Here is a 14987-nt window from a genome sequence, read left to right on the forward strand (position 1 = left end):
CAATACCTCCAGTTTTGGTCTCCTTATCTGAGGATGGATGCTCTGGCTATGTAGGAAGTAAAGTGAAAGTTTGCCAGACTGATGCCTTGGATGTCAGAACTGGTATATGATAATAGACTGGATTGGTTAGGATTATACTCACTGCAATTTAGAAGAATGAGGGGAAAATCTCATAGAAACATGTAAAATTTTAGCAGGGCTAGAATTATAGAATCCCTACAGTGAATCCCTACAGATTACGGTGTGGAAGCAGCCATTTGGCCCATCAAGTCCACAATGAACTCCCCCAAAGTGCATCTCACCCAGACTCACCTCTCTACCCTATCACTGTAACCCGGCATTTCCCATGGCTAACCCCACCTAACCTGCACATTTCTGGACACTACGGGCAATTCAGCATGGCCAATCCACCTAACCTGCACATCTTTGGACTCTGGGAGGAAACTGGATCGCCCAGAGGAAACCCATGCAAACACAGGGAGAAGTGCAAACTCCACACACATAGTTGCCTGATGCTGGAATCAAACCCAGGTCCCTGGCACTGTGAGACAGCAGTGCTAGCTACTCAGCTGCTGTACCAACTAGATGTGGCAAATGAACGAACAATGTTCTCGATGATTGGAGAGTCCAGATCCAGGAGTCACACAATCTAAGGATACACAGTAGGCCATTTCAGACTAAGGTTAGAAGAAATTTTATCATACGGATAGTGGTAAGACTGATGAATTGTCTGCCATTGAAAGCAGTTGAGGCCATGCTTTCAAGAAGAAATTAGATATAATTCTAAGGAGTTAAAGGGAACAGGATACTGAGTTGCAGAAATAGTAGGAACTGCTGATGCTGGAGAATCTGGACAACAAGATGTAGAGCTGGATGAACACAGCCGGGCCAAGCAGCATCACAGGAGCAGGAGAGCTGATGTTTTGGGTCTAGATCCTTCTTCAGAAATGGGGGAGGGGAAGGGGATGCTGAAATAAATTGGGAGAAAGGGGGAGATGGATAGAAGATGGATAAAGGAGAAGACAGGTGGAGAGGAGACAGGCAGGTCATGGAGGCGGGGTTAGAGCCAGTAAAGGTGAGTGTAGGAGAGAGAGAGAGATAATGGGAACTGCAGATGCTGGAGATTCCAAGATAATAAAATGTGAGGCTGGACGAACACAGCAGGCCAAGCAGCATCTCAGGAGCACAAAAGCTGACGTTTCGGGCCTAGACCCTTCATCAGAGAGGGGGATGGGGGGAGGGAACTGGAATAAATAGGGAGAGAGGGGGAGGCGGACCGAAGATGGAGAGTAAAGAAGATAGGTTGAGAGAGTGTAGGTGGGGAGGTAGGGAGGGGATAGGTCAGTCCAGGGAAGACGGACAGGTCAAGGAGGTGGGATGAGGTTAGTAGGTAGCGGGGGGTGCGGCTTGGGGTGGGAGGAAGGCATGGGTGAGAGGAAGAACCGGTTAGGGAGGCAGAGACAGGTTGGACTGGTTTTGGGATGCAGTGGGTGGGGGGGAAGAGCTGGGCTGGTTGTGTGGTGCAGTGGGGGGAGGGGACGAACTGGGCTGGTTGAGGGATGCAGTAGGGGAAGGGGAGATTTTGAAACTGGTGAAGTCCACATTGATACCATATGGCTGCAGGGTTCCCAGGCGGAATATGAGTTGCTGTTCCTGCAACCTTCGGGTGGCATCATTGTGGCAGTGCAGGAGGCCCATGATGGACATGTCATCAAGAGAATGGGAGGGGGAGTGGAAATGGTTTGCGACTGGGAGGTGCAGTTGTTTGTTGCGAACTGAGCGGAGGTGTTCTGCAAAGCGGTCCCCAAGCCTCCGCTTGGTTTCCCCAATGTAGAGGAAGCCGCACCGGGTACAGTGGATGCAGTATACCACATTGGCAGATGTGCAGGTGAACCTCTGCTTGATGTGGAATGTCATCTTGGGGCCTGGGATGGGGGTGAGGGAGGAGGTGTGGGGACAAGTGTAGCATTTCCTGCGGTTGCAGGGGAAGGTGCCGGGTGTGGTGGGGTTGGAGGGCAGTGTGGAGCGAACAAGGGAGTCACGGAGAGAGTGGTCTCTCCGGAAAGCAGACAGGGGAGGGGATGGAAAAATGTCTTGGGTGGTGGGGTCGGATTGTAAATGGCGGAAGTGTCGGAGGATAATGCGTTGTATCCGGAGGTTGGTAGGGTGGTGTGTGAGAACGAGGGGGATCCTCTTGGGGCGGTTGTGGCGGGGGCGGGGTGTGAGGGATGTGTCGCGGGAAATGCGGGAGACGCGGTCAAGGGCGTTCTCGATAACCGTGGGGGGAAAGTTGCGGTCCTTAAAGAACTTGGACATCTGGGATGTGCGGGAGTGGAATGTCTTGTCGTGGGAGCAGATGCGGCGGAGGCGGAGGAATTGGGAATAGGGGATGGAATTTTTGCAGGAGGGTGGGTGGGAGGAGGTGTATTCTAGGTAGCTGTGGGAGTCGGTGGGCTTGAAATGGACATCAGTTACAGTGAGTGTAGGTTGGGAGTTGGGGAAGGGATAGGTCAGCCAGGGAGGATGGACAGGGCAAGGAGGCAGGATGAGGCTAGTAGGTAGGAGACAGGGGTGGGGCTTGAGGTGGGAGGAACGGATAGGTGAGAGGACAGGTTAGGGAGGCGGGTGCGAGCTGGGCTGGTTTTGGGATGTGGTTGGGAGAGGGGAGATTTTGAAGCTTGTGAGGTCCACATTGATACCATTGGGCTGCAGGGTTCCCAAGCGAAATATGAGATGCTGTTCCTGCAACCTTCGGGTGGCATTGTTGTGGCACTGCAGGAGGTCCAGGATGAACATGTCGTCCAAGGAGTGGGAGGGGAAGTTGAAATGGTTCGTGACATAAGTGTTCCAGAACACATACCCTCGGTTCGCACCAAACAACTGCACAGCTCAGTCATTAACCATCAGCTTTCCTGCTCCTCTGATGCTGCTTGGCCTGCTGTGTTCATCCAGCTGTACACCTTGTTGTTTCAGGGTACTGAGTTGGATGATCAGCAATGATTACACCGAATGGCAGAGCAAGCTTGAATGGTAGAATGGTCTATTCCTGCTCTTAGTTTTCACATTGAAAAATATTATGCAACAAAACTGGGTCTGCATCTGAATACAAATCAACACATAATAATAGGGACCTGGTATTTATGAGGTTTGAAGTGTTTACTTGGATGTGGAGGCAAGCTGATAACATTGAAATCAACACATCGAAGTCAATTCCCAAACCACACATCCATTACTGAGCAGCAGGACAAAATCTTCAAAGAATGGTTTATACCATATAAAATCCTCATACACACCTTTGTCTCCAAATTAAAACAAATATATTGTAACCCCCTACAGTCTTCTCCATAGTTAATAGCAAAAAAATCTATGTGATGGACATGATACCAGTGTCACAATTGTTAAGATCATTCATTTAGCATAAAGGACAAGGTAATTTAGACAGCAAACTCCTCAGGAAATCTTGCAAAGGATATGACTATATTGACTGGAATGAGCTATTTGCCCAATTTAGTACACCAAATGCATCACGCTTTATTGAAATTTCATCACTTCTGAAACAATAAAGCATTTTAGCTGGCTTACAAAATGAAGTCATCAGAGCATTAGTTGTATTTATACCAACTGGGTGAAACTAACTCCAATGGCAAGATGTTTATCGATTATCAACAATCTAAATTGACTACGCTGTCAACATTATGTCATTTTAGTTTCTTTCTTGCAGTCATTCAATTCAATCACTGTCAGAAAAACTCAAATAATCAGAGTACACAAACTTTGTTTAACCTTCAAATATACAGATAGTATTTTTTCATTGTTGTTCATTACCTGTAACTCCAGGCTCTTTTCTAAAAAAAAATATTGTGTGTTTACCTTGAGAAAAACCTGCAGATCCTGAGTCTGCATGTGGTGAAGAATCTCTTGCTCTAGATGTTTCAGCAAAGCTATACACATGTAAACTTGATAGTCAGGACCCAATATAATACAAATGGCAATGTAATGACCAATTTCAGTCCAGTTTAAATAATTCCAGAAACATTGAGCCAGCCAGTGTTGACAAATCTGTGTGAAATAAAGAACAAACAGTTTAGACTTACTCCTAGTCATAATAAAACATCAATCCCAAATTCAATCATTAGTGCATTGTTCCAATAGTAGTCAAGATCACTGACATTTTTTAAAGAAATCCAAAATCCTGTGGTTCACCAAAAAATAAAGCCACACAATTCCACAATCTAAAACAAACATTTATTTTACAATACAAGAATCAAACAAAATAAACATTAAATGCTTCCTTAGTTAATCACCTGCATTCCAAAAGTCCAAAGTCAACATGAATTAAACAGCAATTAACATTCAAATTGTGGTCAATGATAAACTATAGATTACATGTTAAATGGTGGGTACAACTAAGATAAATTTTGCAATCCAAAAGCATATATCAATTTCAGAAAGGAAATCTTTAAAAATTGTGACTTTATCACAAAACAAAATCAGCTCCTCTTCTCAAAGTTACCTTTTTTAAATTCATTCATGGGATGTGGTTGGCACTGGTTGGACGAGCATTTATTGCCCATCCCTAATTGCTCAGAGGGCAGTTAAGAGCCAACCATATTGCTGTGGGTCTAAGTCACATGTAAGCCAGACATTGGTGGGTTTTTCCTGACAATCGGCAATACTTTCATGGCCATCATTAGACTCTAGATTCCAGATTATTGAATTCATCTGCCAAGGTGGGATTTGAACCCAGGTGCCCAGAACATTACCTGGGTCTCTGAATTAATAGTCTAGCAATAACACCACTAGGCAATCACCTACCTTGATCTGCAGACAACAGCTGTGCATAACTAACCCAAATTCCAAAGGCACAGTTTTTACCAAAAAGCTTCATTTTTCTGCAGAGCCTCTGTAACTTAATTTATGAAGGGCTGGATGACATAGATTACCAATGTTATCGCCAAGAAGCAGAAACAGCTGCAATAACTATAGCTTTGCTCATCCTTAGCATGTCTGCATTTCCATTGTTGTCTTCAGCCTGTCTGTATAACGCTGCAATCATCATCTATGACTGAGTTCTTTTTACATAGTTTCAATCAGAAATTTTGGTTTTCAAATTCAGCTTCAGTCTTGGCTTACTTAGCAATGGAAAGGTTAGTTTCCTTTCACAAATTCCCTCTTCAATTCAGATTTACCTCTAAAAAAACACAAGAGGCAAAACCATGAATTCATAAGACCAAGTGTAGCACTACAGCCAAGAATTTTAACGATTCTCAACCGTCTAAGTGAAAAAAACTCCTTATCTGAGTCCTAAATGTAAACCTGTCTCATTTTCAAATTGTGTTCTGAGATTCAAGACTCTCCAAACAGAAGAAACATCTTAACTGCAGCTACCCTGTCAATTCCTTTAAGTACTTTGTAGGTTTTAATGAGATGACTACTCATTTTTCAAGACTTGAGAGATATTGGCCCAGTTCACTCAAAATCTATTAATAGGGCAGCCCTGTCATCCTTCAAACAAGTCAGGTGAACCTTCATTACATTTCCTCCTTAGCAATAATATCTTCCTGAGGTAAACAGGGGAATTCAAAATTAGGAAGCATACTTTTAAGATGAGTGGAAAAATATATTAAAGGGATGTTAGGAGCAACATCTTTACACAGAGGGTGGCTCGTATGTGGAATAAACTGCCAGGGGAAGCAGTAGATGCAGATACAGTTACAATATTTAAGACATTTGGACAGGTACATGAATAAGAAAGGTTTACAGGGATATGGGCCAAACACAGGCAAGTGGGGCTAGTTTAGTTTGGGAAACTTGGTTAGCATGGACAAGTTGGATCAAAAAGGTCTGTTTCTATGCTGTATGACTCTGACTCAAAACAGACCAAAACTGCACACAGTACTCCAGGTGCAATGTAACCAAACTTCTATACAATTTATGCAAGACTTTACTACTCTTGCAGTCAAATCCTCTTGTGATAAAGACTAATATCTCATTAGCCTTTCTACAGCTTCCTGCGCCTGCATTTTAGCCTTCAGTAACATATTGACAAAGATATCTAGGCCCTTTCCAATCTCTTACCATTTAATACACACACCCATTCCTCTTACCAAACTGGATAAACTCATATTTTTCTGCCAAATGTTCCATGTGTTATGTTCTGTCTCATGCAATAAGCCTGTTCAAATTCTTTGAAACCACTGCAAACCTTTCTTGTAACATGCATTCCGGCCTAGCTTTGCATCATCCACAAATTTTAAAACGTTACATTTGGTGTTCACAGTCAAATTATTGAAAAATATTGCGAACAGCTGGGACCTAAATATTGATCTTTGTAGTCCCCCACTAGTCTGTCTGCCAATACACGTGTGAACCATTTATTCTTCCTCTTCGCTTCCTGCTTTTTAGCCAATCCTAAATCCATGCAAATACATTATCTTCTATCTTATGTTCTTTAATTTTATGAACCAGCCTTCTAATGAGGATCTCATTAAAAGCCTTCTGAAAATCCAAGTATACTATATCCATCAACTCCAATTTATCAATTACGTTAGTACCATTCTCAACAAACTCTCAAATGTTTGTCAAACACAATTTACTATTTGCAAATCCAAATTTAATATGCCAATTTAGCTTGTTATTATCATCCCAGTTTCCATTTACCAGATCCTTTATAATTGTTATCACATTTTCTGTACTGATGTAAGCTTGACAGATTTGCCATTGCAAATTACTCTCTCGTTTCCTTCTTAAAAAACATGATTACATTTGTTGCCATCCAATCTGCAAGAATCATTCCAGACTTGAAATTTTGGAAGACAATCCCCAATTCATCAATGACCTCTATAGTAATGTCCTTCAACTTTCTGAGACGTATAATATTAGGTCATAGGGACTTATCAACTGTCAGCCCCACTCATTTCTGTGGTACAATCTTTCAACTAATACTCATTTCCTTCAACTCTTCATTCTCTCTAGTAGCTCGAGTCTTTAATTCTAGGAGATTTCTTGTATCTTCCTCCACAAAAACGGACACAAAGTAAACATTCAGCTTCTCTGCCATTTCTCTATTGTCCGTGACAAAGTCTCCTGAATCTGTCTGTAATGGATCCAGATTTATTTTAGCCAAATGTCTTTTCTTTTACATAACTATAGAAACTTTTAGAGTTTGTTTTTATGTTATTTGCAAGATTAGTTACCTATTCTATTCTACTTTCCCATAAATGGCTGACATTTTTTGCATGTTGAAATAATGTATTGTTGCAGTAAGTCATGTAATAGTCATAGAATACTGGAGGTTTACAGCAAGAAAATAGGCCCTTCAGCCCCACTTGACAATGCCTCCCAGTTTTCACAATTAATCTAGCCCCATCTGCATGCATTTGGCCTATATCCATCCAACCCTATCTCATCCATGCACTAATCCATTTCTTTAAAGACTACACATTGTTTCTATACAGTTTCATAGTTTAACGTACATCAAAATTTGGACAATTCATGCCATGTCTTCTTAATTTACATTATTCAAATTTAACACTGTGCTCCAGATTGAACTACCACACCTTCAAACATAATGTGACATTTTATCATAATATGCTCAAGAGTCTTAATTAGCCCATTCTAATGACATAATACTTGATCGAAAATAGCCATCCTTTGGTCAGCTCCTCAACATACTGCCCTAGAAAGCCATTCTTGACACACTTTAGACACTGACCCTTCACAGCTTTCATGCTCAATTTGTTTGCCCAGATGATATGCAGATTGAAGTCCCTCATGCTCAAAATGGGAAGATCTCATTAGTTACTGTGAAATCAGACTTTTTATTCATGTGAGTCCCTAGACACTAACTAATTACTGCAGTTGAATTATTTAATAAGAATTTCTTTAGTTTAAAGATTGCAAAACATCAGGTTCCATATGATAGAACCTCATGTAAACATTCCACTGAAGAATAATCTTCATGTTCAAGTGAATTCTTTTTCTTTTTAGAAAGGATAATATGATAGAATCAGAAGTCATACCCTCGTTAATATATTTCCACTCCTGAGCTCAACCACTGCTCCAACAAAGATCACCAATAATTCAGTACAAACTAAACTGAATCTGACTGAAAGTTGTACAAGGTTATCCATTCATATGCTAAGTAATCAAGATAAACTTTAGATTACCTTCTAGTGGGAAGATTTTGATTCAAGATTCAGATCGGTGTATTTTACTGTGTTTGGTAAAAGGATATACAGATCAATTCTGCAAAAATATATCACCAACCTGAAACTTCACCCACAAGGAGCCAATATCAAGAATACTTTTGTGTATTCCCTTGAATTTCCATCCATTAATATATCAATATCTATGAAGTGTCCGTAGCTGTGCCTGAATTTCTGAAATCAGAGAATCTGCCTGATTCACAATCTTGTCACATGGAAATTAAGTTTCTTTCAGCCCTCTTGCAAATACTAACGGTGATCAGAATTCTGTTTAAGAAAACTGATACCAGAAGCACGTGAGCATTTGATTTACGTAAATCCAGATTTCTTACTTTAAAAATTCATCCTCTAGTCTTTACATTTAGTCCACAATATTGGAAAAATGTGCTACTGGAGAACTTGACACGTTTTACATATGTTGTGAAATTACCTGCCAAATCATATTTCTTACTTTATGCAGTTCATCAACTTTCTATATTAGTGTAGAACCACAGGTAAACATGAATAAATTATATAACAAAGATCAACACAATGTTAATTTGATTGCAAGATTAAAGATAAATAATGTTTAGTTCATACCATTCTTAATGGGAGAGCTAAAGAGGAATGGAACAAATAATTGAAAAGAAAAGCATCAACAAAACAAGAATCTATCATGTAAAATGACAAAATATTTATATGGCACCTTTAGCATAACAAGATGTCCCAATGAACTTCACAGAAGCTTTACAAAGCAAAGTTTGACACCCAGCCACACATTAAGTGGACAAAAGCTTAGTCAAAGAAGTAGTTTTTAAAAACATCTTAAAGGAGGAAACAATGTAAGAGAATTTGAGAGAGCATGTTCCAAAGTTTACTGCCTGGGCATTTCAAAGGTACAGAAACTGCTGCAAAGCAATTAAAATCAAGTATGCTCATGAAGTCAGAATTAAATCAGCACAGGTGACTTGGAGAGTTTTGCATCAACCAAATCCAAGTGGAACTCCAGAAATACCTCAAGGCATAATTAATTTATTATAGTTCCACACAAATTATATTACTTCAAAATACAATACACAATTAGATGTGAATAGATATGAAAAATAATACTGAGAAGTTTAATTAAGAGGCTAAGTATTATTTTTAATGTTCGAGATCTTCAGGGCAGTTATTCATAGGAAATGTGAACTCTCAAGTCAGGCACTGGACAATCACTTTGATACTGCTTCTTAATATGATAGTGATCTTGACCAGGGAGCTGATAGAGATGATGCTGTTCAACCATTTAAATCACAAATAAATACAATCAAAATTTTGCATGTCCAACAATACAAGAAATTGAATAAAAGATGCAAGTCCTCCTGATTGTTAGTGCTATATTCTTGAACTTATAACCTAATGCATATAGACTTGAGGGCTATAATGTGGAAAATTGAAGGCCCCAGATAGTAATTTCTGATTCACAAAAATGCTAATTTTCCACAATGAACATCACTTTTTAATTCAAACACAGAATTCTTCTGGCGTTTCAATATATAACGTTTAATTTTTAATCACTGCTGTGCTAATGTTAGGCAGCTTTCCTGCAACTTTAGATTCCTGAAAATGTATAGAAATACATAAACTGCTTTGTTTCTTTACAATTTATAATGGAGCATCTTGAGATCACTGGAATTATATTTTCACTGTGCATCTAAAACCTTTGAATTTGTTCTTCACTCTCTTTCTTCCCTTTGTAATTAGCTTCTGTTTTATTGTTAAAACAAAATCTGCAGCACTGTGTGCTAATGTTTCAGTGGGATCTATCAAGCTGGGTTCCTATGTGGAAGCTGGCTTTCTCGCAATAACATCAAGTGATAACACCATACTAGGCACCCTTCTTTAGACGGTGGAAGCTCCAGCACCAGCACCAATGACCAGTGAATTTCTGTCATATTCCCTCTGTGGCAAGTACATTCTCTCTTAGCTATGACATCCCAACATCTAAACTCAAATTCTCTTGCACTGAAGGTCAATATACCATTTGTCTTCCAATTTGCTTGCTACATCTGTCTATTTGCTATCATTGACGGGTGTACAAGGACACCCAGATCCCTTTGTACACCCACACATTCCAATATATCATGATTTAAATAATATTTTTTCTTTTAGTTCCTCACACTGAAGTACATAACTTCAAATTGAGGTATGCTGTACCGCATCTGTGTTGTGTTTGTCCACTTACTCAATTTATATCAGTCATCTTGAAACCTCCTTGCACCCTCATCACAACTCACAATCTCACCCCAGTTTTGTCTCATCACCAAACGCAGACATGTTGCATTTTGTTCCTTCATCCAGGAACTTCATGTGTCTCATGAATGGCTGAGCCCAAGCACTAAGCCTTTTGGTATCCCACTAGTCACTGACTCCCACTTAGAAAAAAAGAACATTTATTCTCATTCTCTGTTCCCTATCTGTTAACCAATCCCCAATCCATGTCAATATAGTACCATTATCCCGTGTGCTTTACCTGTGCTCACTGACCTCATGAAGGACATTATCAGAAGCCTTCTAAAAGTAAATGCACCACATCGACCAGTTCTCCCTCCTCTATTCTACTAGTTGCATCCTCAAAAATCTCCAGTAGATTTGAACTGCATGGTTTGCCTTTCATAAACCCATGCTGGCTTTGTCCAATCCCATCATGCTTTCCAAATGTTCTATTATCAGGTCTTTTGGAACAGGCACTAGCATTTTCCCTACTACTAATGTTAGGCCAATTTGTCAGTAATTTTTTTTCTCTCCTTCCCTTTTTAAACAGAGAGGATACATTTGCTATACTCTAATCCATAGGAACTGCTTCACAGTTTACAGAATTTTAGAAGATGACCACCAATGCATCCAATATTTCCAGGGCGACTTCCTTTATTAAATTGGGATTTAGATTATTTGCCAGCATTGAACAACACTAATTTCCCAGCACCGACTACTTTCTTAACAACGTTGATGCTTTCCCCCCCAATTCTGCCCTCTCACTCAGTCTTTAATTCCGTAACATTTCTACAGGATTACTCATGCTCTCTTTTGTAAAGGCAGACAGTATGTATTCAATTCTTCTGCCTATCCCATTATATTTTCCCCAGCTTCTGGCTGTTACGGAACCTACATCTGACTTAATCTTTTTCTCTTCACATTTTTATAGAAGCTTTTGCGGTTGTTTCTTTGTTCCCTGCAATCTAAATCAATACTCTATTTTTCACTCTTGATGAATCTTTTTGTCCTCTTTTGCACAAAGCTCTAAATCCATAGGAAAAAGCTGACAGCCTTTTCTACCAGTTTTACGCATCTCCTCTTCAGATTTAAAACTGTCCCTTAATTTCTTATGTAAACCATGCCTGATCTACCTTTCTACTTATATTTTTGCACCTGTCATGAATTAATAATTGTAATTCGTGGACAAGCTGTTTAAATATAAACCACTGCCTATATGACAACATCTTTAGTAAGCAGGTTTCAATCCATCCATGCCAGTTTCAACCTCCTAACTCATAGTTCCCTCTATTTAGATTTGGCACCCCAGTTTCAGATTTGACTGTTTTAGTCTCCATCTTAAATGAAGAATTCTTATATATCACAGTCACACTTCCCCAAGGGACCCAGCATAACAAGATTGTTAATTAATCATTTTTCATTATTCAGTACCAAGTCTCGAATAACCTGTTCTTTGGTACATTTCTCAATGTTTTGTTCTAAAAAAATGGTCACATAAATTCCTCTTGGGCAACACTGCTGTGCAAACCAACCTAGTAATCTATATGCAAATTAAAGTTACCTACATTTACAGTTGTACCATTGTTACATACTTCTTTAATTTCCTGTTTTATGCCTTCTCCTGCAGCTGCACTGCTGTTTTGGGCTCTATATGCAACCTAGATGTAAGTTTGCTTAGTGAGCTGGAAGGTTCGTTTTCAGACGTTTCGTCACCATTCTAGGTAACATCATCAGTGAACCTCTGGTGAAGCGCTGGTGTTATGTCCAGCTTTCTATTTATCTGTTTAGGTTTCCTTGGGTTGGTGATGTCATTACCTGCATTGGTGATGTTATTTCCTGTTCTTTTTCTCAGAGGATGGTAGATTGGCTCCAAATCAATGTTTGTTGATGGAGTTCCGGTTGGAATGCCATGCTTCTAGGAATTCTCGTGCGTGTCTCTGTTTGGCTTGTCCTAGGATGGATGTGTTGTCCCAATCAAAGTGGTGTCCTTCCTCATCTGTATGTAAGGATACTAGTGATAGTGGGTCATGTCTTTTTGTGGCTAGTTGATTTTCATGTATCCTGGTGGCTAGCTTTCTGCCTGTTTGTCCAATGTAGTGTTTGTCACACTTCTTGCAAGGTATTTTGTAAATGACGTTTGTTTTGCTTGTTGTCTGTATAGGGTCTTTTAAGTTCATTAGCTGCTGTTTTAGTGTGTTGGTGGGTTTGTGGGCTACCATGATGCCAAGAGGTCTGAGTAGTCTGGCAATCATTTCGGAAATGTCTTTGATGCAGGGGAGTGTGGCCATGGTTTCTGGGCATGTTTTGTCTGTTTGTTTGGGTTTGTTGCTGAGAAATCGGCAGACTGTGTTCATTGGGTACCCGTTCTTTTTGAATACGATGTATAGGTGATTTTCTTCTGCTCTTCGTAGCACCACACACTGCAACACAGAGGAACTACGAAGAGCAGAAGAAAATCACCTATACAGCATATTCAAAAAGAGCGGGTACCCAATGAACACAGTCTGCCGATTTCTCAGCAACAAACCCAAACAAACAGACAAAACGTGCCCAGAAACCATAACCACTCTCCCCTATATCAAAGGCATTTTGGAAATGACTGTCAGACTACTCAGACCTCTTGGCATCATGGTAGCCCACAAACCCACCAACACACTAAAACAGCAGCTAATGAACTTAAAAGACCCTATACAGACAACAAGCAAAGCAAATGTCATTTACAAAATACCTTGCAAGAAGTGTGACAAACACTACATTGGACAAACAGGCAGAAAGCTAGCCACCTGGATACATGTACATCAACTAGCCACAAAAAGACATGACCCACTATCACTAGTATCCTTACATACAGATGAGGAAGGACACCACTTTGATTGGGACAACATATCCATCCTAGGACAAGCCAAACAGAGACACACACGAGAATTCCTCGAAGCATGGCATTCCAACTGGAACTCCATCAACACACACATTGATTTGGGGCCCCATCTACCACCCTCTGAGAAAAAGAACAGGAAATGACATCACCAACGTAAGTAATGCCATCACCAACCCAAGGAAATCTTAACAGAAATAGAAAGTGGGGCATAACACCAGCGCTTCACCAGAGGATCACTGATGATGCTACCTAGAATGGTGACGAAACGTCTGAAAACGAACCTTCCAGCTCAGCGAGCAAACTCACATCCAGACCTCAACCTGAGCTACAAATCTTCTCAAAACTCTATCTACAACCTTCAGCATTTTTTGCTCCTTGGTGATTCTTATCTCCACCCACATGTTTGCAGTCAATCTCCTTCTTCACTATGGATTGAAGTATCCATTACTGACAATGATATCACAGCTCCTTTCCTTTTTGTCCATCCTTTCTAAATAAAGATGACTCCGGGATGATCAATTCCCATCCTTGGTTACCCTGTTGTGATCTTTATCATCTCAAATGCTTATTTCTATTTGGGCTGACAATTCATCTACCTTATTATGAATACTCTGCGCATTAAGATGCAAAGTCTTTAGACTTAGGATTTAACCTTATTGGTCAGTTTAGCTCTAATTTACATAATGGCCCCTTTACTGTTTGCCCTTGTTTTTGCCTTCCACTTTTGTTTCTTACCTCTCTGTTTTGTTTTCATCCTTCTTTCTCCCTGCTCAGGTTCACATCCTCCTGACATTCTAGTTTAGACTCTCCCATCAGCGCCAGCAAACATGTGTTCCAAGGACATTGGCCGCTGTCCTGCCGAGATGCAATCTATCTTATTTGGACTGGTCCCACCTTCCCCAGAACCAGTCCTAATGTCTCAGGAATCTGAATTCCTTCCACATACTCCTTTTCTTTAGCCATTCATTCATCTGGTATATCCTGCTATTTTTACTCTCACAAGCATGTGGCACTAGTAGTTGGGGGAGGGGAGATTTTGAAGCTTGTGAAGTCCACATAGATACCATTGAGCTGCAGGGTTCCCAAATGAAATATGAGAAGCTGTTCCTGTAACCTGGCATCATTGTGGCACTGCAGGAGGTCCAGAATGGACATGTCATCCAAGGAATGGGAGGGGGAGTTGAAATGGTTCGCGACTGGGAGGTGCAGTTGTTTGGTATGAACCGAGCGTAGGTGTTCCGCAAAGCAGTCCCCAAGCCTCTGCTTGGTTTCCCCAATGAAGAACAGGCCATCTCCTCTATCTCCCTAATCTCCCCCTTTCTCCCTATTTATTTCAGAATCCCCTTCCCCTCCCCCATTTCTCAAGAAGGGTCTAGACCCAAAACGTCAGCTCTCCTGCTCCTCTGATGCTGCCTGGTCTGCTGCGTTCATCCAGCTCTACACCTTGTAGTCTATAACCTTCTGGAAATGCCAGGGGACAGAAGATCAAGCACGAAGGAAGGACTGAGGGAAATCCTTATTAGTCAGGAAATCGTGTTGGGGAAACTGATGGGGCCTGATCCTCTGCATCCCAGAGTGCTTAAGGAAGTGGCCCTAAAAATAATGGTGCATTGGTGGCCATTTTCCAGCATTCTGTAGACTTTGGAACAATTCCAATTGACTGGAGAGTA

The 14987-nt window shown here is 40.7% G+C and overlaps 1 protein-coding gene across 3 annotated transcripts in view; it reads right to left on the reverse strand.

Moving 5' to 3' along the window:
- tbc1d32 (TBC1 domain family, member 32) overlaps nucleotides 1-14987 on the reverse strand; it is a 228770-nt gene that overhangs the window by 19407 nt on the left and 194376 nt on the right. For all 3 annotated transcript variants that reach the window (XM_048531424.2, XM_048531423.2, XM_048531422.2), the window contains one exon: nucleotides 3871-4059. In XM_048531424.2, the coding sequence (XP_048387381.2) occupies nucleotides 3871-4059 (189 nt within the window). The remainder of the gene's footprint in view (nucleotides 1-3870; nucleotides 4060-14987) is intronic.

Source organism: Stegostoma tigrinum, chromosome 4 (genome assembly GCF_030684315.1).
Source record: "Stegostoma tigrinum isolate sSteTig4 chromosome 4, sSteTig4.hap1, whole genome shotgun sequence".
NCBI lineage: Eukaryota > Metazoa > Chordata > Chondrichthyes > Orectolobiformes > Stegostomatidae > Stegostoma > Stegostoma tigrinum.